Source organism: Peromyscus maniculatus, chromosome 6, assembly GCF_049852395.1.
Source record: "Peromyscus maniculatus bairdii isolate BWxNUB_F1_BW_parent chromosome 6, HU_Pman_BW_mat_3.1, whole genome shotgun sequence".
In the NCBI taxonomy this organism is placed as follows: domain Eukaryota; kingdom Metazoa; phylum Chordata; class Mammalia; order Rodentia; family Cricetidae; genus Peromyscus; species Peromyscus maniculatus.
In genome coordinates, this window is record NC_134857.1 from 74,241,976 (window position 1) to 74,267,866 (window position 25,891).

At 43.4% G+C, this 25,891-nt stretch overlaps 1 protein-coding gene across 2 annotated transcripts; it reads left to right on the plus strand.

Moving 5' to 3' along the window:
* The first annotated feature begins 302 nt into the window (after positions 1–302).
* On the plus strand, positions 303–25,218 carry Them4 (thioesterase superfamily member 4). Of its 2 annotated transcripts, XM_006994822.4 has the most exons (6): positions 303–571; positions 10,075–10,261; positions 12,740–12,902; positions 13,675–13,782; positions 20,341–20,465; positions 24,647–25,218. In XM_006994822.4, exons 1-6 carry the CDS (start codon positions 500–502, stop codon positions 24,685–24,687), a joined length of 696 nt encoding a protein of 231 aa, XP_006994884.1. In that variant the 5' UTR covers positions 303–499; the 3' UTR covers positions 24,688–25,218. The 2 variants fall into 2 exon arrangements, with proteins under 2 accessions (XP_006994884.1, XP_076430621.1); XM_076574506.1 differs by lacking the exons at positions 20,341–20,465; positions 24,647–25,218 and adding an exon at positions 20,080–20,285 and having other exon boundaries at positions 382–571.
* The last annotated feature ends 673 nt before the right edge of the window (positions 25,219–25,891 follow it).

The window sequence follows — 25,891 nt, forward strand, 5'->3', positions numbered from 1 at the left end:
TCCTGGAACTCGCTCTGTAGACCAGGCTGACTTCGAACTCAGAGATCCACCTGGCTCTGCCGCCTGAGTACTGAGATTAAAGTGGTGTGCCACCACCGCCCGGCGAGATTGACCATTTTAAATGTGCAAGTACCTTGCACCCAGAAGACCCGGATATCAACATCATCCACTGAGGTTTGCGCTCCTGTCTGCCCGAGGCGAGCTGACAGCTTGGTGACAAGGAACTAAAGGAGTCAGCTGACTCGCTGCAGGAGTGCAAGGGTCCGTGCAAGCGCTTAGCGCGACTGCGAGCCGGGCGCAAAGTGTCCCGGAACCAAAAGCAGGCGGCGAGGAGTCTGTCCGCCCGGGTTCGGGGAGGCGTTGGCATTCCGGGCGGCGCGCGGCTCCGCCCTCCACCCGCCTCCACAGTAAATTGACCCGAGCCGGCGTGTAGGCTTGTGTAGTAATGCGGATCATTCCGGGTGAGAGGAGGCCATAGCGTCCTGCCCTGGCCTGAGCGATGCTGAGAAGCTGCGCTACGCGCCTGCGCACTCTTGGGGCCCCGCCTGCGAAGCAGCCCGGAGCAGTGTGGGTGAGTCCTGGGACGCCGCAGCGGTCGGTGCGAACAGCCGGACCGAGGCTAAGCTAATACCGGCGCTTGGCTGTAACGGGGCGCAGGGGCTCTTCAGCCCTGAGATTCGAGTCGGGAGGAACCAGAAGGGAACGTAACTCAAGGTTGAAATAGGTCAGCAGGGATAGGACCGCCACTGCTACTGATATAATAAGGAAGGTTAGCAAGGTCACCCAGAAACACCATGGAAGAACCAGCCAATACAGAACCCTGGATAAGAGCATCAGGATCTAATCCTGTTGGTCTCTGATTCGTTATAACCAAATTGGGAAGAGGCTTCTGTCAGAATCAATTATGCCCTCTCTAGCCCATTTTCATCGTCTTAGAGGATGTTATAAGATTAAATGAGATCGTTTAGCATACCTGGAATGTAAGTCTTAATTCCCTGCCCTTATTTATGTCCCTACCTTGTTTCATTGATGTAGTCAGTACTTGTTGAGCTCCAACAATATTCCAGGCATAACTGGCCATTGGTGGTAAGACATATTATAACAGTTAGATAAGTAAAAAGAAAAAACCGTTCCTCCAAAGGGGTTTCTGATCTCGCTTGGGAGAATGGGGTCAGTTTGCCAAATTCAAATGCCTGTATCCTTTGTGTCATTATAATAAATGACTAAGGAACAACAGAGAACAGCTCTGTGTTGAGCAAGAACCAAAAGAGAACTTTGGTTATTAGGTGACTGTGGCATCTCTCTAAAGCTAGACAGCGAGGGCTTGTATAGCTCAGTGATGGACACACACACACAATTTCAAAAGAATAGTGTATGTATATTATTAACCAGGTACCGTCGTGCCCACTAGAAAAGAAAATGCACTGTGCTAAACTTACACAAATATGAATTAGTTTCTTTAATTACATGTTGGTGCCTGGCAGTCTGTGCTGAACACAATTAAGCATTAGTATTTACAGGCTTTATGTCTTTAAGAAGGCATAAAAAGTCATAACTTTTCTTGCAAGTCCAACTTTCATAAATGTATAACTAAAGATCAAGCGTGACCTTTCCTCTACTGAAAACAAAGGGTAATGATTATCCCTAGGGCCCATCCTTCATTCACGACTGTGCTATGAATTTACAAGTGCGTTTACTGCAAGTAGCTCTTAGTTCTCGCCTCTTTGAACTGAAAATTGAGTTGTTTCCTACCACATTGTCCATCTAAGATAACTCAACATATCTTGAAATTGGTAGTTCCACTCTCATTCTCTCTGATCCACACTTTCACATTTAAAAAAAAAAAGTCTTTTCCTTCTAACCATGCCATCAAATCCACAGCCCTGGAATCATCCAAGACTCGTTCGTGTGCCTTCTCTTCCCTGAAATTAGTAACTCCCCATTTCCCTGGGTTCTAGTGCTGAATGTCATTTGTGTAAGCATTACAGCTCGGATGGAAAGGTCTCCTGGCAGCCAGAAGCCAAGGAATACCACAAAGTCACACTGCACAACAAACCTCACACAAGAGATTTATTGGGAGGGGAAAAAAAACAGGAGGGTGGCTGCCTCTGCTCCAACAGGAAACAGCAGCAAGCTAAACAGGATGGAGGCCTTATAGAGAGCTTCTTGGGAAGGAGGTGGAACTTTCCAGGGTGGAGCTTTCCAGGGTGGAGCAAGGTGGAATTTCATGTCTAGAGATGAAATCTTGGCTTTTTGCTCTGCAGGGTGGGGGCAGGGTCCAGCAGTTATGGCAGTTAGAGTTTACTGTGGGTGGAACCTGGCAGTTAGAGGTCCGGGGGATGGGGGGGCTGGCACCTTCAGTGGCTCGAGGGGCTTATATCCCCCTCTTTTTTGTTTATTATTAATAAACAGTCAGGTCACCGGAAAAGGGGTGATGTCATCATTAGACTACTTCCTGATATATCAGGGCATTGAGGTTCTTTGGGCAATCTTTTTTGGGTTTTTTGAGACAGAGTTTCTCTGCATAGTTTTTTTGGTTCCTATCCTGTATCTCGCTCTGTAGACCAGGCTGGCCTCGAACTCACAGAGATCCGCCTGGCTCTGCCTCCCGCGTGCTGGGATTAAAGGTGTGCGTCACCACCGCCCTCTTTGGGCAATCTTGATCTTCATCAATTTAAACCTTTTCTTCTTATTCCTCTGTACCTACTTCAACTTTAGACCGTAACCTACCTAGACCTTTATAGCAAGTCTTTGGCCACTTTCCCTTTTTTTCTTACCATTTTAACTCCTCCTTTTCACTTGATAAAACTTCCTAAAAACTAATGTTGTTACTTTGCTAAAAGCTCATTATGGAAAAAGGCATTTCAAAACTCAAGTATCACCTGCATGATTTTTTTTACATGATTGCCTTTTATTTTAAAAAGAAGAAAAATAGTTTTAAAATTTCTGTGTGTTACCTCACGCATGTCTCATGTGTGGCCATGCCTACAGAGGCCAGAAGAGGGTGTTGGGTCCCCTGGTACTGGAGTTACAGACAGTTGTGAGGCCATGTGGGTGCTGGGAATTGAACCTGGGTCCTTTGGAAGAGCAGCCAATGCTTTTAACCACTGAGCATCTCTCCAGCCCCATGATGGCCTCTTTAAGTAGCTTCATCCTAAGTAAAAACATTTGTGACATAATAGGCGTGATGTGCTACTGATGTCCTTCTGTGTTATATAAATATATATATATATATATATATATATATAGTGTAAAGGATTTTATTATTACTGTAATTATATATTATGTTGTTTATAATATTTAAACGTGCATCTGTCTTTGCCCTTGTGCTACCTAAAATCACCTTTCACACTAATTTTTTAAGCCATTGATTGACCTAGAAGGTTAGATTCAAGACCTGTGGTGTGATCCATCTTCTGTTTTGTCAACCACATCTTGCTGTGCCTCTCTCCTCTGCACTTTCTGTCCATGAAGGTGGAGATCCTAGCAGTTCTCCAGTGGGTCATGTAGTCATTTTATCCTCTGTGTCTTTGCTTAGTATAACCCTAGTTCTCACTTTTGTGGAGTCCACAAAGATTTCCTAGTGAGATCTGAGCTTGCTTTACCCAGCAGAGCTGCATTAGAGGATTGCTTGACCATGTGCATGGTTACCGGGTGTTTGGAAAGGCCTGGACATGGCTGTGTGCTTTGATCTAGCAAAGGTGCTTTGATCTAGCAAAGGGGAGGTGTTTTGCCCTGCCCCTTGGCATTCCTTTAAAAAGCCCTTTAGAAGAGACAGAAGGGGCCAGTGGATAAGGATCCAGGCCCTCCTGAGTATGCTGTGTGTGGTGATATTGTGTTCCCCAATATATCATGTACCCTAATAAATTTATCTGGGGTCAGAGAGCAGAACAGCTACTAGACAGACATAGAGGCCAGAAAATGGTGGGACTCACGCCTTTAATCCTATCACTTGGGAGGCAGAGATCCATCTGGATCTCTGTGAGTTCAAGGCCACTCTGGAAACAGTCAGGCATGGTGACTCACGCCTTTAATCCCAGGAAGTGATGGCAGAAAGCAGAAAGGTATACAATGCGTGAAAACCAGGAACTAGGGCTGGTTAAGCTTTTAGGCTTTTAGCAGCAGTTCAGTTGAGATTCTGGATGAGGACTCAGAAGCTTCCAGTCTGAGGAAACAGAATCAGCTGAGGAATTGGCGAGGTGAGGAAGCTGTGGCTTGTTCTGCTTCTCTGATCTTCCAGCAGTCACCCCAATGCCTGTCTTCAGGTATGATTTTATTAATAAGACTTGTTAAGATTCGTGCTACACCTGTGTTTCTGTCTGTCTCTCTCCCCTCTATCCTTCTATCTCAATATTCTCACTTCTCCCTCCTCTAGAGTACCCTGGAGTAAAAGTGGGAGTGGGTCTCCCACACACTTGCATGAACTTTAGCTGCAAGAAATCCCTTTGTTGATGTGTGTGGTTTGTTTGTTTTAAGTGTTCCCTGAAAGCACTTGTATCTATCTATGTGTGTAGTAATATTTCCCATATCTGAGGCTGTTAACACTTAAAGGCAGGACCTGGGTCTTGTCTTTTTGTCTTTCCTGTCCCTGGTATAAAAACAGGGCACCTAATAGAACTCAAGAAAATTTATTAGATTTTATTTAAAGGTTAAATAAATCAGACAGGGCATGGTGGAACACACCTTTAATTCCAGTACTCAGGGAGAAGTAGGTGGAGCTCCATGAGATACTGTCTCAAAAAAAAAGGGTGGGGGTTAAATTAGGTAGGCAAGCCCAGGGAGTCAATCTGATTACTAAGAGTCTTCAATTAACTGTATTTCATTAGTCCATAAAAGGATGTTAGACCTGATGGACTCGGGTTTCCTATTTAAGAGATCTGAGAGGGGACAAGACACTGTGAAGAAACGATGACCAAGGCAACTTATAGAAGAAGGTGTATATTGGGGTCTTACGGCTTCAGAGAGTGAGTTCATGACCATCATGGTAGGGAGCATGGCTGCAGGCAGGCAGGCGTGGTGCTTCAGGAGTAGCTGAGACCTTACATTCTTATCTGCAAGTAGGAGGCAAAGAGAATTGACTGGGAATGGCATGAGCTTTAAAAGCCTCAAAGCCCTCCCCCAGTGGCATACCTCCTCCAATAAGGCCACACCTCCTAATCTTTCCCAAATAGCTCCACCAACAGGGAACCAAACATTAAAATATATGAGCCTGTAAGGTCCATTCTCATTCAAACAACAATACTGCTCTTCCAGAGGACCCAAGTTCTGTTCCCAGCACCTCATGGGATGGCTCACAACTACCTGCAACTCTAACTCCAAGTGATCTAACGCTGTCCCCTGGCATCTACGGGCATCCACACATACATTGCCTACATTCACACAGACACGTACATAGAAATAAGATAATTATATAATTTTTTAATGGTGGTACCTGGAGAAATGGCTCAGCAGCTAAGAATGCTCACCACATGAGCATGAGGACTTGAGTTTGGATCCCAACACCCTCATAACAAGCTGAACATAGCCATCTGAGTGGGTAACACTGTGGCGGGTAGAGATAGGTGGGTACCCAGAGCGTTCTGGCCACCAGCCTAGTTCTAGTTTCCATGAAAGATCCTGTCTCAGAGGTATAAAGTGGAGAGTGAGAGAGCAGGATGTGGGACATCCTCCACATGTATGCCAAGCACACCCAAGCACACATGTGCACATACACCATACATACACACACATTTGGTGATACTAAGACTAAGAACATGAGAAAGATGGTGGCGCACACCTTTACTCCCAGCACTCAGGAGGCAGAGGCAGGCGGATCTCTGTGAGTTCGAGGACAGCCTGGTCTACAGAGTGAGATCCAGGACAGACTCCAAAGCTACACAGATAAACCCTGTCTCAAAAAAACAAAAAACAAAAAAAAAAACCCACAAGAAAGTGAATACTAAGTAATTTTAAATGGCAGCACAGAAAAAATTTATTTCCCAGATTACGAGTATATTAAAGAAAATTATATTTGAAGAGCTTGGGGGAGGCACCAAATGGCAATAGCAAGAGCTCTCACTCATACATGAAAACTAAAAAAGCTAATTTCATAGAAGCAGAGAGTCCTGGTTGCTAGAGACTAGAAAGGGGAGAGACTAGTAAGGGGAGAGGGAATAGAGAGGCTGAATAACCAATAGCAAAATACAGGTACATAGGGGTGTAAGCACTACAGCACAGGTGGGTGGTTATAGTTTATAGCAATTTATTAGATATAGGTGTGTTTTTTCTTTAACAGAGTCAAATTGGTGTCCTACCACTGAGCTGTGTCCCCAAGCTCTATTATATACTTGTGTGTCTGTGTGTGGTGCATCCATCACATGCATACAGAGGCCAGGGCAGGCTGGCAGATGCCCTCCTTTATCACTCTGCATCTTATTTTTGCCTTAAGACATAGTCTTTGATTGAGCTAGAAACTGGATATTTTGACTAGGCTGGCTGGCTAACAAGCTCTTGGGGATCTACCTATCTCCACATGCTCAGTGCTGGGTCACAGACACATTCAGCCATGGCCAGCTTCTATGGGTGCTAGGGATTTAAACTCAGGTCCTAATGCTTATAGACAAACCCCTCTTACCCATTGAACTGTCTCCAAGCCATCTCCCTAAGCCCCTATTCTATAGTTTATAAAGGACTAAAAGAAAGACATTTGAAAGTTATAGCACCAAGAAATGTTAAATGTTTAAAGAGGTGAAAATGTGCACGCACCTTTAATGCCAGCACTTGGGAGACAGAGGTAGGTGGATCTCTGAGTTCAAGGCCAGCCTAGTCAGGCAAGGTTACATATAGTGAGACCCTATCCCAATATAAAGAAATAAGAGAGACAGCAGAGACAGGGAGGGAGTGCTGTGCTTGCAAAATGCAAGCTGGGTAAAGGTACCTGCTATCAATCCTCAAGACATGAATTTGATCCCTGGGACTCCCATGATGGAAGAAGAGAACTGATTCCTGCAAAGAGCTGGCAGGGTGGTGCACACACCTTTAATCCTAGCACTAGGGAGGCAGAGGCAGGCAGATCTCTGCAAGTTCAAGGCCAGCAGGGTCTACATAATGAATTCCAGGCCATCTGGGGCTTCGTTGTGAGACCTGGTCTCATAAATAAATAATAAGATTTTCGTGCTAGGCAAGATTGTACATGCCTGTAATCCCACATTTGGGAGGCAGGAAGATCACAAACTTTAGACCAGTTTGGGCTAAACACCCTGTTGCAAAAACAAAATAAGGTAAAACCTTTTGAGATTGTATTGTAATTACAACATTTCTCCCTTCCCTTTCACCCTCTAAGTCCTCTCGTATACCCCTCTTCACTCTCCTTTAAATTCAAAACCTCTTTTATCATCAGTTGTTTTTGCATGCTTATATGTATTTATATATACATACATAATCTCAGATATAACTGTTGAGTCCATATAATGGTGCTTGTATGTATGTTTTCAGCATTGACTGTTTGGGACTGGACAGCCTACTGGTGTGCTCTTCCCTGGGAAGAACCACCTCTCCCTCCCATTGCCAGCCTTACTCAGTTGCCTGTAGTTCTCTGTGTAGGGTTGAAGCCTCTCGGGCTGTTCACCGTGTGGTTTAGCATGTCTGTTGCTGTCATCCCTGTTCAGCTCACATTTGGGCAGTCATGTGGTAAGACATGTGGTGATATCTATTAGGAAACACAACCTCATGGCAAAGTCCTTGATCCTCTGGCTTTTACAATCGTTCCACCCCTTTAAAACTTTTTAATGAAAAATTAAAAAGTAGATGGCAACTTCAATGGGAATGGGCAGTATAAAAAGAGGGGAAAAAACCTGCTGAATGAAGTTTACAACTTTGGAACTATGCAAGGTTTTTGCTGCCAGAGGCTTGCTAGAAATATGTAAAATCAACTACCTTAGCAGTGTAAATCAGGATGCAGTATGTGAATCAAAGAACTTGGAGGAAATACATTGATACTTTAACATAGTTTTGTTTGGAGAGAGAAATAATGGATAGAGCCTTCTGTCTTTCCCAGATTATCTAAACTGGGTTCTGAAGGGATGAGCTGATCAAAGAGGCATAGAAAATGAAGTTACTTATCCTGAGCTACAGGCAAAATGTGATTTCTGTTTGTTTCCTCATGTCTAGTACCATAAAGTCAGGACTTCCCATTTATCTCCATGGAAGGGTTTTTGTTGTGGTGGTTGTTTTGTTTTGTTTTGTTTACATTTATTTATTTGTTTGTGAGTGGAAGTTGAGGAGCAACTTTGTGGACATTTTTGTTAGTTCTCTCCTCCCACTGTATAGGTGCCAGGGATCCAGTTTAGGTCACTAGGCTTGGTGCAGGCGCCTTTGCCCACTGAGTCATCTCACCAATCCAGTTTTTAATTTCATATAGTGCTAGAGACAGGTTCCTCTGGTTTTCCTATTGAACCAGGATTGGAGCCAACTCAGGACCAGCAGAAGCTGATTCTTCCATCAGTGAGCACCACGTGGTGCTGTCAGGGGTGCAGTCCAAGTGATACATACATTAATCGGAATGGATTGATAATGGTGACGAGAAATAGAAGGCCACATAGTTGATCCCTTCTATAACCTACACTGCCTGAGATTTCTACTGTCCTTTCCTGCCTGCTGTCTGTGAGCATCTGTTTTATGCCCCTTCACAGATCATACTCTGTCTTCCTAGTCCCCCAACATTTCGGTTGTTGACTGGAATGGTGGCAATGCTCAGTGTTCCAGAGAAGCATCATGAGTGGAAGTCATAGTTACCATGACACCAGCCTCTCTTCTCGCAGCCTCCTCCTGTCCCTCTTGTATTCTTTCCTGTAATTAACTGTCATTTACTCCATGGTGCCATTTGTACACCAGGGATTGACTGTAGTATTTATCCTATTCCTTCATTTGCTTTATGGAAGCAGTCTCTGAGTTCTGCTTTATGATCTCATAATTCTCACTGAGTTATCCTAATACCCCAAACCCTCCATTTGCAATCATGGACATTACCATTCTCTTTCCTATTATGACTAAATCTGAGCATGTCACTCCCTGCTTAAATAATCTGAGAGTGCTGCAGAATAATTCAAACCAGTTAGCTTAACATTGAGGCTTTGCCTATACCTCTATATCCTTCTGCTCCTTCTCTTACACTGACATTGCCTAGCTTCTTCCAGACCTTAATTTCATCATCTGTAAAAATGGGGATAATAGTTAGTTCCTATTGCATATAGTAAAACCCTTCAAAACTGTTTTGTGCCTCTTTTACGTTTGCCCACATTGATTTTGTTTTGTTGTTGCGGCTTGTTTGTTCAGTTTTGTTTTTACATACACTACTCTGTCCAGATAGCTAGTTTCTACTTATCAATATTTGTGTCAAAGAGCCAAATGCTGAACCAAATCCTACCATTCCCTTGTGTTCCAACTTCCCATGTGTCACAGTCAGGGTCTCTGTTGCTATGAAGAGACACCACGACCACAGCAACTCTTCTAAAGAAATAAAACATTTCACTGGGGTGAACAGTAAGTTCAAAGGTTCAGTTCATTTTTGTCATGGTGGGGAACATGGAGATGTATAGGCAGACATGGTGCTGGCAAAGTCGCTGAAAGTCCTACACCTTGCAGGCAACAGGAAATGGTCTGAGACACTAGGTGGTATCCTGAGCGTAGGAAACCTCAAAGCCCACCCACAGTGACACACTTCCTCCAACAAGGCCACACCCATTCCAACAAAGCCACACATCCTGTGAGGTTATGGAGGCCAATTGCATTCAAACTACCACACCGTGTGCATCTCACCCGTCCATTTCTCTGTCTCTGGTGACTGGCTCACCTGGGCTTAATGTTATCTCTGCCAGTAACTAGCTGGGAGAAGTTGGGCAAATCACTGCCCCTGTGTCATTCTCTCATTTCCATAAAGGGGTGTAGGACAAATGAGCTCAGACGTTCCCGGCCATGTTGAAGTGATCATCTTCTAGCAGTGAGAAAAACAGCATGGTAGCCTTAGGAAGTTGTAGAAAATAGGAAATAGTATATACGTCCTGTTCTTTTTTTTTTTTTCTTGTCTCTGTCTTTTAGAGGTTATTTTCTTCTGAGAAAGTCATTCACAAGGACTATGGTCTCCCGAACCCCAGCTGGAGCAAGGACCTAAGACTCCTCTTTGACCAGTTCATGAAGAAATGTGAAGATGGTTCCTGGAAACGTTTGCCTTCGTACAGACAAAATCCTGTTCAAACCTTTAAAGAATTTCAAACCCGTTTTGTTGGTAAGAACAGCCACTTTCCCGTAAATAATATTTGAACATCAATGTAAAGTGTAACAAACTGAAGCACTAATTATTACTTAAAGTGAAGGAAGAGCCAGGCATGGTAATTCTTCCATGTCTAGAATTCCTCTCAGTAGGCTGAGGCAGGAAGATCATGAGCTCAAAGCCAGGTGGGGTCACATAGCAAGTTCATGACCATCTTGGGCTACATAGTAAGACCCTTTTTCAGGGTGGTGAGAAAGAAAAAAAGAGGGTGATGGGAAGCAAGGAGGGACTGAAGGGGAGAGAAAGGAAGGAAGGGAAAGGGAAGGAGATTAGGGAGAGGGGAAAGAAGAAAAAATAGTACTGGGGGTTCTGTTGTCCCTAGTTTTTTTGTTTGTTTGTTTGTTTGTTTTGTTTTGTTTTTTTCCAAGACAGGGTTTCTCTGTGTAGCTTTGCGCCTTTCCTGGAACTCACTCTGTAGCCCAGGCTGGCCTTGAACTCACAGAGATCCACCTGGCTCTACCTTCCAAGTGCTGGGATTAAAGGCATGCGCCACCACCGCCCAGCCATCCCTAGTTTTATAGGCAAGAAATCTCACTAAATTCTGTGGATTGTATAGCCGGGCGTTGGTGGCGCACACCTTTAATCCCAGCACTCGGGAGGCAGAGCCAGGCGGATCTCTGTGAGTTCGAGGCCAGCCTGGGCTACCAAGTGAGCTCCAGGAAAGGCACAAAGCTACACAGAGAAACCCTGTCTCGAAAAAACAAAAAACAAAAAACAAAAAACAAAAAAAAAAATTCTGTGGATTGTGGGAGAACATAATACATATTATCAAAAATAAGATAATCCCAACCTGGCATCTTGAAGCTGATATCAACAATCTTTCTCTTTATCTCAAAATCTGGCTCCTTCTCTTTGAGAAGATCAGAACACTTGAACTACCCTCTGTCATAGTGAGGGTTACTATTGCTATGACGAAACACCATGACCAAAAGCAAGCTGGGGAGGAAAGGGCTTATCTGGCTTACATTTCCACATTGTAGTCCAGCACTGAAGGAAGTCAGGACAGGAACTCAAGTGGGCCTGAAACTTGGAGGCAGGAGCAAAGGCCATGGAGGGGCGCTGCCTATTGGCTTGCTCCCAATGGCTTGCCAGTCTGTTTTCCTGTAGGACCACCAGCCCAGGGGTGGCATCATCCATGATGGGCTGGGCCTTCCCCCATCAATCACTAATTAAGAAAATGCCTACAGCCAGATCTTATAGAGGCATCTCTGCAATTGAGGCCTCTCTGATGACTCTAGCTTATGACAAGTTGACATAATAGCTGGTGTCAAGTTCACATAAACTAGCTAGCACACCCTCTAGTCTCTCAGACTTTAAGCCCAAAGACAACCTACCGCATACCCAACACTCACAAATTACACTTCCCATCATTCTGGGGTTTTTTGTTTGTTTGTTCGTTTGTTTGTTTTATTTTTAACACACTTTGTATTAAATAACTATTTTAGTTAATTCTTTGAGAGCTTTATACAATATTTGATGACTTCTAATTAGCCCTTAATGTTTCTTGACAGCCTGTCTCCTGTTTTCCTAGTCTGTTCCTGACTTTCTACTCACACCTCTAATGCTTTCCCATCTCACTCTCAGCAGGTCTTGCTCCCTGTTTCACTAATAAAAGCCAGCAGAAGAGCCTTTCCAAGCTCTCACCACCTCTTGTCCCCTCCTCTCTATACCTGAGCTTGGTCTGCTTCTCTGCTGCATGAATGAACTAACCATGAATAAGGGTCTTTGTGCACCCTCTTCACTTCCCTTGGCCTGCTCGTGACGTTGCCTCCTAACTCAAAGGTGGTGATTTACTGGGATGAACTAGTTGTTTCTAATTCAGGATAATGGGGTAAATTCACATCTGCCAGGAAAACTTTAAAGTCGATTTAAACCAGATTTATGCCCAGAAGAATTTCTGTCTGCACCTCACTTTTTCACTCAGTTTCCTAGCATTTATATGCTGTATTCACTAATTCCCGTGTGTGTTGGTACTTTGTTTTTTTACTCTGTCCATGTATGTTTACAAGTATGTGTTTGCTGTTCTAGAGAGTTTATGTTCTGTTTTTTCTCGGTTTTGTTTTAGTTTGTTTTGAGACAGGGTTTCATGAAGTCCAGACTGGCCTCAAACTCACCAAGTAGCCTTGAACTTCTAATCTCTCTGCTTCTACCTCCCAAGTGCCAACATTACAGTCATGCACCACCACACTCTGTCTTATGTGGTGCTGGGGCTTGGGAACCCAGGCCTTTGTGCCCGCTGGGCAAGCACTCTGCTAATTAAACATCCTTAGTGGCTGTACTGTTTCTGGTGACCTTTCCATTCCTGCCTTGGGCATTTTGACCAGTGCTCCATCCACATATGATTTTATCGGGGTACGGGGATTAGTTCTGTCGAGGCGTTTTTCTTATATCTGTTTTTTGCCCTCCTGTCTCCATACCCCTGTTTCTTCACAGACCCCGGGTCTGTTACGAAAGAAGAACAAATGTCAAAGGCCCAACAGTTCAGCAGAAGCTTAGAGGAAGGCCTGGGCTTTGAGTATGTGATGTTCTATAATAAAGGGGAGAAGAGGATGGTTTGCTTGTTTCAAGGAGGTCTTCACCTGCAAGGGGTACCTGGGTAAGTACTGTCCCAGCAGCATGGAGCTGAAAGAATTTTATTCTCACATATCCAGGGACTACAAAGACAACATTAAAATGGCAATACAGATACATATTTATTGATATTAAAAGATGTTTATCTAATTTGGTTAAATTTTAAAATCTTAACATAATATTAAATGATGTATATAATATATTATTATAGGACGTAGAGCAACAGAGTATAATGAACACATTTACAGTGGTTTGGCCATGACTTGATGGTAGTACTAAGGGCCTTAAGGTTTCTTCCTTCTACTTATCTTCACTTACTAAACTTTAAAGATTCCTTTTATTGTTACTTTAAACTCTGTGTGTGTGTGTGTGTGTGTGTGTGTGTGTGTGTGTGTGTGTGTGTGTGTGTGTGCGCGCGCGCGCACGCGCGCGCGCGCACATATGAGCACAGGTATCTGGAATCTGGAGATGTCAGATCCACCTGGATCTGGGAACTGAATTTGGGTGCTCTTAACTGCTAAGCCAGGGCTCCAGCCCCACTTTGTAAACTTTTAAACAAGGAATATGTATATATACAAGCATAATGTTTCTTTTAATTAAATTTTTCATGCTGTAATATGATTTTCTACTAAGCTCCAGTTTTATTACAAGTATCCTTTCTATGGACAAAGTTAAGGATATGGCTATTATTTACACTGAATATGAGGTAAATGTTATAAGACACTTGAATAACTGATATCTTGAGAGGCTATTTCCTGAACTTCTGAAATGTTCTCTTCTGCCGCCGCTGTGACTAGATTTGTTCACGGAGGTGCCATTGCAACCATGATTGATATCACTACTGGCATGTGTGCACTTGCCGAGGGAGTTGCCATGACTGCCAACCTCAACATCGACTATAAAAAGTAAGTCTGTGATAATTCTCCTTATGTTCCGAAGTCAGATTCTCCAGCAGCAGATCCTGAGTCAAGGCCTATGTCTGTTACTATCAAGGAAGTGCTCCAAAGGACTAGCGAGGGAGGTGCAGAAGCATGGGAGTGAAGGAACCACCAAGCCTGAGCGCTTAAAGATCTGTAAAGAGCGGCATCAGCCAGACTGCACAAAGAAATTAGGGAAGAGAAATTCATGCTTCAAAATCATCCCTTCCATCAGCAAGGAAGCTAGGATCTATGCCAGCTATGGATGGGGCTGCACTGGCTCCCTGTGTTTGAGAAAAGCATCATCTAGGGAAATAATTTATCTTTATTTCTTACTGACTTGTGTATATGTGAGAGAAGGTACGCGCCATGTTGTATAGAGAGTCGGAGGACAACCTGTAGGAGTCAGCTGTCTTCCTCCTAACATGTAGACCCCACGGAGTAAACACAAGCCACCAGGCTCAGCAGCAAGTGCCCCGACTAGCTGAGCATCTCATGGGCCTGTGGAAATGCTTTTTAAAAAAATATTCAGTAAGATCTAGATGGAGCCCAAATATTCCCTACATGTTAAAAAAAAAAAAGGAAAAGATTTCTCATAACTTCTCATAACATATTTCTCATAACACAGAGAAATAGAATGGAAATAAGATGAGTTTTATATGCATCAAAAGCAAAGTTCATTCAGCATGATCTTCACCATCCAGCTACAGTCCTACACCAAACAACAGAATAACTTCTAGCAAGGAATGAAGAATGAACTGTAGGTCAGAAAAAGAGTGTTAGGACAAAGGCTTCAAAATAGGAAGTCTCCAAGGGAGGTTTTAATAGAATGTGTAAGTTACTAAACATCTCTACATTTCACAAAAGCCACGTTACTTGAGCACTAGTTTCTGGAAGCCATGCCTCACAGATTATAGTTTCTTGTCTGTAGATAATATTTAGGTGTTTTGTACTAAGGTTATCCTATAGAAAAGTTGATTTCAGAGGTCAGCAAACATTTTTTGTTAATATTTTATATTTGTGGTTTGTGACACAGCTTTTCAACCCAGCCATGGAAGCACAGAAGCAGCTACAGATAGTGAATAAGGATAGCTGTGTTCCAGTAAAACTTCATCTATAAAAAGCAGTAGCTAGTGGGCTATAGTTTGCCAAACCCTGGACTGTTTACCCAGAAGAGGTCCAGTTAGAAAAGAGACAGAGCTACTTGTCCTCTTTTGTAGTTCTAGTTCTCTCTGTCCCTTACCTTCCCTCAAATAAAAACAGAGATTTGTGCTGGGTGGTGGCACACCTTTAATCCCAGCACTCGGGAGGCAGAGCCAGGTGGATCTCTGTGAGTTCAAGGCCAGCCTGGTCTACAGAGTGAGATCCAGGACAAGCACCAAAACTACACAGAGAAACCCAGTCTTGAAAAGAAAAAGAAAGAAAGAGAGAGAGAGAGAGAGAGAGAGAGAGAGAGAGAGAGAGAGAGAGAGAGAGAAAGAAAGAAAGAAAGAAAGAAAGAAAGAAAGAAAGAAAGAAAGAAAGAAAGAAAGAAAGAAAGAAAGAAAGAAAGAAAAGAAACACAGACTTCAGAGACTTGCTGTTCTAACTTCTTCCTCTCTAGTGGCCAATAATGGTAACTTCAAATTAAAATTATACAAGATTGAAATTTATCATCTAAAAACAGTTGGGAAAGGGTGTCTTAAGCCCCTCAGGCTCCCACAGATGTGGCTCTACATCCGTTCTTTTGCATATAAATATGCAATTTTTTCATTTGTTAAAGAGACTGTATTTTGTCCATTGTGTATTCTTGACACCCTTGTCAAGGATCAACTGTCTGTGAGATTGGGGAGATTACTCAGTTGGTAAAGTTATTGCATGAGGGTCTGAGCTCAGAACCCCAGCACCCACGTTTTAACTGCACCACATGACTGCAGTTAGAGTGCTGGGGAGGAGAAGGGGGGAAGATTCCTGGGGCTTGCTGACCAGACAGTCTAGCAAGGCAGTGAACTCTAGGTTCAGTAAGACCCTGGCTCAAAATATGAAATAGAGAGTGGCCGAGAAAGACACCAGACAGTGACCTCCATTTCCTTCATGCAGTCACTCACACTCAAATATGTACACCACACAGGAACAGTAGACTGTATATGAATGGGTTTGCTTCTGAACCTTTTGTTCTGTTCCATTGATTTATATATCTATCTTTATGCCAATACTGTGTTTTGTTACTCTGGTCTTGTAATGTATTCTGAGATCAAGAAATACTATACTCCAGCTTTCTTCTTTCTCAGGATTGCTCTAATGGGATTGGTTTTGTTCCCACACAAGTCACAGAATTGCCTTTTTAATTCTACCAAAAAAAATGCCACTGGAATTTTATGAGGGTTGCAGCCTTTTTACTTGTAAAAAGCAAAACCTCACCTTAGCCATCTCAATTTCCAGCCAGCCAATCTATTTGAGCTGTTCCCTTGTACATTGAGATGGACGAAACAGTTCAGAACTGGTGGAGCTGAAAGGGCCGTGTCTGAGCCTACAACCACCTCATGACATAGCAGGCCAGAAGCTTTCCATTGGACTTCCTGATTTTATGTGGCAAAAAAAGAGATACTCAAGGACATTCTTCCTTCAACATGAGCATAGTCTGCATCAAATGCATACATACATGCATACATAAGTGTGAGTATCAGGCTGGAGAGAGAGCTCAGCAGTTACACCCATGCTGGGTAGCTCACAACCACCAGGGGCTCTGACATCCTCTTTTGGCCTCCATAGGCACCTTTACATACATAGCATATACACTTATATAGACATATACACAGAAATACAAGATAAAAGTAAATTTTTAAAAAGCTTTAAAAAGTATCAGCAAAAACAATAAATAATAAGTTTAGATCCTCAATGACTTTAGATATCTTTATGGGATAATCAAATACATACTACCGTGTAAGATTCTTAAAGAAAATAAAAGAAAAAAATCACAAAAAAGAGAAAATATAAAGAAACTAAAGATTATTAATTAGATTTATTGTGGAATTTAATAGAATTCTTATGTAAAGGTGTAATTATTTAAAAACAACAAAGAGGCTATTTAAGTGCAACTGAAAGTGACCAGAAATATAGAGCTAAAGAAATTACTGTATAGACACAATGCCCATGAAGTTCAAAACCTTTTCTTTGAATCTATTTAGAAATTCAAGCCAGGTGATGGTGATGCACAGCTTTAATCCCAGTACTCAGAAGGCACAGATCTCTAAGTTCAAGGCCAGCCTGGTCTACAGAGTGAGTTCCAGGATAGCCAGGGCTACACAGAGAAACTCTGTCTCAAAAAAAAAAAAAAAAAAAAAAAAACCAAAAGGAAGGAAGGAAGACTCAAAACCACGGCCCAAGCTTTCTTTTCATTTTCCTGTTGTAACTGCCTCACCTTGTGGCATGTCTGTGTATCACTGCCACATGAAGGTTCTGAAAGCGAATGCTTCGTGCTCGGGAAGCCCCTCCTTGATGCTAGCCCGCTGCAGTGACTTAAAGCAGAGCTTTGCTCCTCCTCCTCAAAGAAAAGAAGAATGGGTGGAGGCACCCTAGCCCTATCGCTTTTCTCACCCCAATGATTTACGTTCTGTTCCTTCTCTACCTTTCAGGAGTTCAGATCAGTGGGTAGCAGTTGGCTTCACACTCAGGAAGCTGGCTCCTCTGAAATGTACAATTAAATCCTGCCCTGTGTTTTCAATGAAAATTAACTTAGGTTCTTTGTAATCTCCTGGTTTGTATAATCACTTCTCACTACAAGATAGTTCCTTCTTGGTTAAGATTTATTCTAGATTCCATTCTAGAATGAAAGAACAACACAAATCCACAGAAAATACAGTAACTGTCCATCAGGATAAATAACAGTAAGTCTGTACAGGTATCCTAGAGAAGTTATAGCGCTCTTAAAAGCATCAAAGACAAAAGAGCATCCCTAAGAGAGCTGTTTTGGAAGCAAGAGGGCGCCATTATCCTAGCAATAAACCTCCCCACAGCAGCAGAAGAGACTCAGCAGTTATCTAGGCCAGTCTAGAACCACGCTCCCAGCATGCTGAAGTTCAGAGGGCAAAGTCAAGTTTTCATTGAACCAAAACTTGAGAAAGGTTATGGAAAAATAGGACAATGCCCATGGAACCTATCGAAGACTGCCACGAAGGAAGGAAGTAACTCAGTGGCAGAGTGACCGGAGGCAGAGTGGCAGCAAAGGCGGTGAGCAGATAAATGGTGCCTGTGCAGAGCATGGGTCTCAGCTGCAAGACGGATGTCTGCATCCCGGAGAACAGCAAGAAGCTGAAACAATGACAGAGTTGGGGAGAAGGTGAACAGAATCCCTTGTGTTTTTCAGTAGGGAGGAGATTAAAATGAGTGATCATTAATAGAGAAAACAGGAGAAAAGGACAAAGAGGAAAAAGTCAGTTTTTAAAACAAGGCGGGGGGAGTTCAGAAATGTGAATCAAATAGGAAGCAAAGAAAGACAGTGCAGCAAGAAGTCAGGATACTGACTGACCAGACCGTCGTCCAACACAGGTCATAAAACTGAGTCTAAGTAAAAAGCTGAGAAAATATGTGAGACATTTGTAAGTTTTTTGTTTGTTTTTGCTTTTAGAACAAGGTCTCTCTATATGGCCCTGGCTGGTCTAGGATACCATATATAGACCAGGCTGGCCTTGAACTCACAAAGATCCTCCAGCCTCTGTCTCCTGAGTGCTGGGATCAAAGTTGGCACCACTGTACCTAGCCTGATACAGAAAAGTTTTAAAGAAAGGAAAAATACGTGAGACAAAAGCCAACCAGAAGAAAACTGAGATCAGCAAAGATCAATTTGTACCTAAAATAAGCAGTAGTAGGTACAGAGAAAACAGCTCCAAAATAATCAGTCTGGGCGTGGCAGCAATAGCTCCTACCTTAGCAAGGCAGGAGAGAACTCCCAAAGTTGTCCTCTGACCTCCCTTGCCAGCATTCCTGGTGAAACATACACGTCTGCCCTTACACATTTAACACATATAAAATAAGTAGATAAACAAATAAAAAGTTGGGGGGGAGGGGCTGGGTAGATGGGTCAGAGGTTGGTTAAGAGCACTTACTGTTCTTTCAGAGGATCCGAGTTCAGTTCCCAGCACTCACATTAGGTAGTTACTATCTGTAGCTCCAGGTCCAGGGGATCTAATGTCCTTTTCTGGCCTCTCTGGGGAATTGCACTCACCTGCACATACTATCACACAGATAAACGAACATAATTTTAAGATCTTAAAAAGGAACTTTAAAAAAAGAAAAAGGGCCGGGCGTTAGTGGCGCACGCCTTTAATCCCAGCACTGGGGAGGCAGAGCCAGGCGGATCTCTGTGAGTTCGAGGCCAGCCTGGGCTACCAAGTGAGCTCCAGGAAAGGCGCAAAGCTACACAGAGAAACCCTGTCTCGAAAAACCAAAAAAAAAAAAAAAAGAAAGAAAGAAAGAAAAAAAAAAAGAGATGCTGAACAGGTAAGAACACCAGCTATCCCCAGGACCTTGACAAATTTGGATAGACACCAATAGAAGAGCAAAGCCTGATGACCCCGTATCAACAGGGTCAGGGAAAGCTAATGGAATGGAATGTTAAAAGGTAATGGGAGGGGAGCCTGGGCCAGGGGGCAACCACAGTGACAACTTCCTTGTGTCTTAGAGTCCTTTAATCCACATGGTGGTGCTGTAGGAACAGAGGACATTTCCATGTTCTACCTTTTGCATCGACCAACAGAACTCTGACCTTCAAAGAAAGTTCTTTTTCACTGTGGTACTCTAGCTCCAGGAGTCCCCAGATGACTAGCCACTATCACCTGTAGCTTTTTTAATCTAAGTATAAGTTAATTAAAATGAAATAAATTGTAAGATTCAGTTTCTCATTTATACTAGCCACATTTCAGGTGATCAGTAGGCACATGTAACTACCACATTGGACATCTCAGCTCTGGGACCTTTATATCATCATAGCACTGGCTTAGAATAATAAGGCTGTCACCAGACAAGTACTCTAAAAAGAAGTAGATAAGAAAATTGTTAATTACATGTATGTATTCATTATGTCTAGAGCGGGGTACAGGTGTACCATAGCATGCATGTGGAGGTCAGGGGCCAACTTGTAGTTCTCCCTCCACCATGCAGGCCCCAGGGATTGAACTCAGGCCATCAGGCTTGGCTGCAAGAGTCTTTACCTGCTGAGCCATCTAACTGGCCCAGGAAATTTTGAAAATAGCAGAGACACTAACAAGGACTATCCCATGGCCCTGTTTTCACTTCTTTCTGCTACAGCATCAGACTAGGCTCTGGATCTCCAAATGGGAAAGTCTGCCAAAACAGAGCTGGAATCCCTAGTGATCTCTGAACTGAAGCCCAGAAGGGCAGTCTGGGACCATATGCCCAAGAGTGTGGGGGGAAGGAAGCCGGAGGGAGAGGAGACACTGTTGATGTCCGAGCCCTTAAGGAACGATCCAGCTAAGAGGTCAGCACTCACTAGCATAGGGTATGTATCCACCCTGCCATGACCTGATGGCCTTTTTCCCCCTTCTGCAGACCTATCCCCCTTTGTTCTGTTGTGGTGGTAAACAGCAAACTTAGTAAGACGGAAGGAAGGAAACTTTTTATTTCCTGTGATATCCAGAGTATTGATGAGAAGACTTTATACACATCAGCAACAGGTGAGAAGCTGCACTGTCTCCGGGAGGTTGGCCTGGGTTAGGGTTTGGAGTTGGGTTGGGTTTGAGTGTTTGTTTGAGACAAGCTTTCATGTAGCCTGGGATGGCCTTGAAGTTGTTATGCAGCAAAGGATGACCCTGAGCTGGTCTTCCCGCCTCTACTTCCTGAGTACTAGAATGACAAGCTTGAATCATCCCACCACACCTGGCTTAGGTTGGTTGGGTATTGGTTTTTTGTGGGGGTTTTTTGGTGGGGCGGGGACTGGGGGTGTCAGGGGTGTCAGTGCTGGATCAAACCCCAAGGCTTTGTACATAGTAGGCAAGCACCCTGTCACTGAACTAAGTACCCAGCCCCATGGCTAAGGACATTCTTACCTACTGCTAGTGAAGGACCTATTTGCCAATATCCATTCCAAATGGAGGTGAGATAACATTTGATCTAATTCAGAACTGTATCTCATAGGTAACATAGAGGGTTCTATGGTTAAAGTATTGGTGCATCCCTCACTTCAACTGCAAAAGAATGAGCAAAGCTTTGACTCACTTCAGTGGAAAACTGGCTAAAGAACTACAGTTCTTCCCTAATGTATGCCATAAAAACACTGTAGACTGGTTTAGTACCATAGGCAAAAGTGAGGAAAGTCTGAGGTGAAGCAAGCTCATTAACATACACTGGGTGAGAACCACAGGGGTCAGGGCAGAAGTCCTTCCATTTCTTCCCTCCCCTCCCCTTCCCTTGCGCTTGCCTCCTTCCTCTCCTCCCTCCCTGTATTTACTCTAAGAGCCATTATGTAGACCTGATGTGATAAGCCCAGGGACATGGAGACCCACACACATACCAGGAAGAGCAGCAACAGTGGCCAGCAGCATCAGAGTCTGGACAGGATAAGGAGGGTATATGCACGAGGGAGTAGCCCACCACAGGGTGCCAGAGCCCAAGGAAGGTGTCCCTGGAGCATGGCAGCGGCGATGGGAGCAGGCTCACTCTGACACGCAGTCATAAGTAGGGAAAAGTAACAGTAAATCCTGTGGTTGCATGGGAGACACTCACTGGACATGTGTGTTTCCCCAATCTGTTGTTCTTTCAAATAGTATAATACCTTTTGAAAAATCATGTTATGCATACTTTGCTAAGTTATTCTCTAATAGTTTAGAGAGAGAGATACCTTTGTGCCAACCTCACAATTTTTCTATAAGCTTGAAATTGTTTCAGAGTAAAAAAATATGAAATGGAAGGAAAGGCAAATGTCTACAGATTATTTGCATGTGCATAGACCAGCTCTTGAAAGGTGCATGGGTGACTGTTCTGGAAAGGGGACTGGGTGGGCAGTTCACTGTAGGCGCTGTGTACGTCCTGAGAGTAAAAGACACAGGAAATGATTACCAGGAATGAAACTGAATTTTATGGGTCACAAACTTAGAAGAAGCCCAATTTAACAAAAAAAAAAAAAAAAGAATTCAACATTTGGTATAAACATGAAAACTTAGTTAGGATGTGAAAAGAAACCACACTTTATTTCTGCTGACTTAGAGATGCAGGTTCCTTCCTGCTGAGATCTATATAGGCAGCTTGCCAGAAATCTCACCTAGAAATGTCTCCTGTTTGTGCTTTGAGCAATGCATCCAACAGGGACTTTGCAGGGCCCTGGAAGCCTCAGATTCAGATGCATACATCGCTTACACAGCATTAGTTACATTTTCAGTTTTTATTTAGTGCACCTCAGATGTACATGTTTATACTAATCGTAATTCTTGAGTTATGACATGATCCTCACTGGTATATAACTGTTCATCTTTTATTTATTCATCTACTAAACTTAATAATAAATAATACCCTAGGGCCTGCCACCAAACAGGAACCAGACTCTTATCATATTTTATCTCTACATAACTGCTGTCCTCATCTTTTCTTCCTGCTTAATGATAACTCTGATCTTGAATTTAATAGCTTGCATTATTTTGTAGCTTCTAACTTTTATTTTTTTAATTTCGTTAAGGATGGTTGAGCATGCATGGTGTAGGGCACACACCTTTAGCCCCAGCAATCAGAGGCAGGCGGATCTCTGTGATTTTGAGGCCAGCCTAGTCTATAGAGTGAGTTCCAAGACAGCTAGAGCTACACAGAGAAACCCTGTCTCAAAATAGTTGAGTAAAATGGTTCATACCCATAATCCCTGCATTAGGGAGTCTGAGACAGGGGGATTGTGAGTTTGAGGCCAGCATGAGCTATTATAGTAAGACTTTCCCTCAAAAAAAAAAAAAAAAGAAAAGAAAAGAAAAGAATAGCATACATCTAAGGGAAGTATTCTTTAGTTGTTCATTTTTAACTTTGTAGAAAAGAGATTGTGGCGGGTGACTTTTTCTGGGTTTGGTTTTCACTGAATTGTATGTTGCTGAGATTCATCCACGTTCTGGGCTCTGTTCTCTTATTTCTGCTTCCGAGTAATACTCCATGAGCCACCCACTGCATTGACATGCTTGTCTGATCATGGGCTCTGCTCCTGCCCCTGCTGTGTGTCCTTGCCGGTGTCCTCCGCAAGGCAGGAGCGTGGCATCTGCCCAGCGGCGGAGTTTCTGGAGTTTCTGACTGTCGGGTGTGTCTGTCGGTGCTCAGCTGTGCACAGGAGCCCACCTCATCCTCAGAAGCTGCCCCCAAATGTACGACACTCTTTTGATCCCTGTCTTCTCTAGCAGTTGACAGTCAGCTTTCTCAATTCTTTACTAATAAACGGTTTTTAAATGGAATCTTTTTTTTTTTCCCTTTTGAGACAAGGTCTCATTATGTAACCCAGGCTGGCCTCAAACTCACAGAGCTCCGCCTGCCTCTGCCTCCCAAATGCTAGGATTAAAGGTCTGCGTCACCATGCCTGACTAAAATAGGATCTTAATGTCCTTTAGATTTTCATTTCCCAGGTAACCTATAGAGTTCTTCATATGTTCACTGGCCATATTTGTTTCCCATTCTGTGAAATTCCCATTGGTTTGTCTTTCCTTTTTTCTTGTTTTTACAAATTTGTAGGAATTCTTTAGTTAGTTTAGGTTAAGCCTGTGTTGGCTAAGTAGAAACTACATACATCTTTCAGTGTGGACGATGGTTTTATTTGCTTTAAAGCATCTCTTTTTCATGCCAATATAATCACGTTTAGTATTTTTTTTTCCCCTTTTCAAACCCTGTTTAAGAAATCCACCTTCAGCCAGGCAGTGGTGGCACGAGCCTTTAATCCCAGCACTCAGGAGGCAGAGCCAGGCGAATCTCTGTGAGTTCGAGGCTGGCCTGGTCTACAGAGTGAGACTCAGGACAGGCACCAAAACTACACAGAGAAACTCTGTCTCGGGGGGAAAAAATCCACTTTCTCCCTAAGTGTCAGCTTTTCACAAGAACAATGGGTAAGGGAGCAGGAAGGTGGCATTAGTGGTCTGAATCCACAGTCAGTTTGCAGCTCTATTCCAAGTCTTTCTAGTCTAGATTGCTTCTGTTACTGTGGTAAAAACGCTCTGACCAAATGCAGTGTAGAGAAAGAAAAAATTTATTTCAGCTTACACTTCAGGTCACAGTCCACCAATGAGGGAAGTCAGGGCAAGAACTCAGGACAGAAACCATAGAGAGACACTGCTTCAGTAAGCAGGCTCATGCCTAGCCTTAGACAGCCCAGAGCTACCTGCTTCCATAGACCAATCTGATATGAGCAATCCCTCAATTGAGACACCCTTCTCGGGTACCAAGACTGTCAGGTTGACAGTTAAAACTTATTAGCAAGCTCACTAAACCTTCCTTATCAGTTGACTGAGTTGTAAACTTATTCTCATTTTCCTGGCTTCCTCTTGATAGAAGTATTTATGAATCATGAAGTAGTAGAGGACCTGGAAGAGGTGAGGGAAGGTAATGACTTGGACAATCAAAAGTTGATTGATTGATTTTTGAGACAGGGTCTAGCTGGTATGGAACTCACTCCGTAGACCAGGCTGGCTTTGCACTCAGAGAGATCCACCTGCCTCTCTGCCTTCCATGTCCTGGTATTAAATGTTTGCACCACCACCCCCAGCCAAAAGTTGGTTCTTAAGTTTTCTGAGAAATGAGAATAGAAAGATAGAGATACAAGAAATCCCTTTCTAGTCTCTTCCTGCTTGGTCTCATGAAATGGAAAACAGTTGACTTACAATCATCTGTTGTTTTGTTGGTTTAGCTTTATTTATAAAGCTGGATCCTGACAAACGTTTGACATAACAGAACTTCTGGTCAAGTCCACACTGTTCTGCATGAGGTCCTCCTCCAGAAGCGGCACCTATCTCCACTCCTGTCCCAGCTGCTGAATCCCCAGGAGAAAGCCTGGCTCACAGACCCTTCAGGACAGCCTCTGAAATACAGGGCTGCAGGAACTGTCCACCTTGCAGACTTTTTCATAAGAAGCACTCCCTGAGAGAGTCTCCGCGGTCATCTGTATCCCTAGGACAGATCTGTGGTCCTGAAGTGTGAACAGACTTCAGAGCTAACAAGCACAGCACCTGCTCCACTGCAGACGGCAGAAAGAAGACTGTATTGAAACTTGTCCTGCAAACATGGAAGTGGAGTGGGGTGTGTGGAGTGCACGTGTACATAAGCACGTACTGTGTGTGTACTGTGTGTTACAAAGCGGGTTTGCTGTATGTGAACAGACCTCTTTCTGGCCATAGTAGGGAACACAGCTCCTTGCTATGAGGATGGATCCCACACATCTGTCATCTGGGATCCTAGAGATTAAACCATTGTTCATTTTTACCTCAGCCTGTACTATTGTACCTTGCAGCACTGTGGTTTGTCATGACTGGAAGAAGGCTCTGTTAGCTCTCAGGGCCGATAATACAGAACTACAAGCTAGGTGGTTTAAACCAACAAAACTTCACTCTCTTAGTTCACTGGCCCAGAGGCCGGAAGTCTAGTTAAAGTATTAAGAAAACCTTGCTCCTTCTGAAGGTCCTGGGTGGAAACTGTTTCCCATGTCTCTCCTGGCTTCTACTAAAGAAGCCTCCATCATTCCTTGGTTTTCAGACACAGCATGATTTCCCATCTTCTGTTGTTCCTGTATCCAGATTTCCCTTTGAAAAGGTTTATTTCTCTCCCTCCCTCCCCCCCCTTTCTCTCTCTCTCTCTCTCTCTCTCTTTGTGTTTGTGTGTTTGTATGTGTTCAGGTGCTCAAATAAATTGGGAGAGTAATGTGCTAGAAAACATATTTGCTTCTTGTTTTTACGTTTATTTGTATATTGGGGGGGGGCATATATGTGCCGTGTATGTGTAGAGGTCAGAGGACAGCTTGAGGGGGTTGGTCCTCTCCTTCTAACATGTGGGTCCCAAGGATTGAACTCAGGTCATCAGAGTTAGTGGCAAGCACCTTTATCTGCTGGCCCATCTCGCTAGTCATCATTTTTTATTTGGGTTTTTGTTGTTGTTGTGG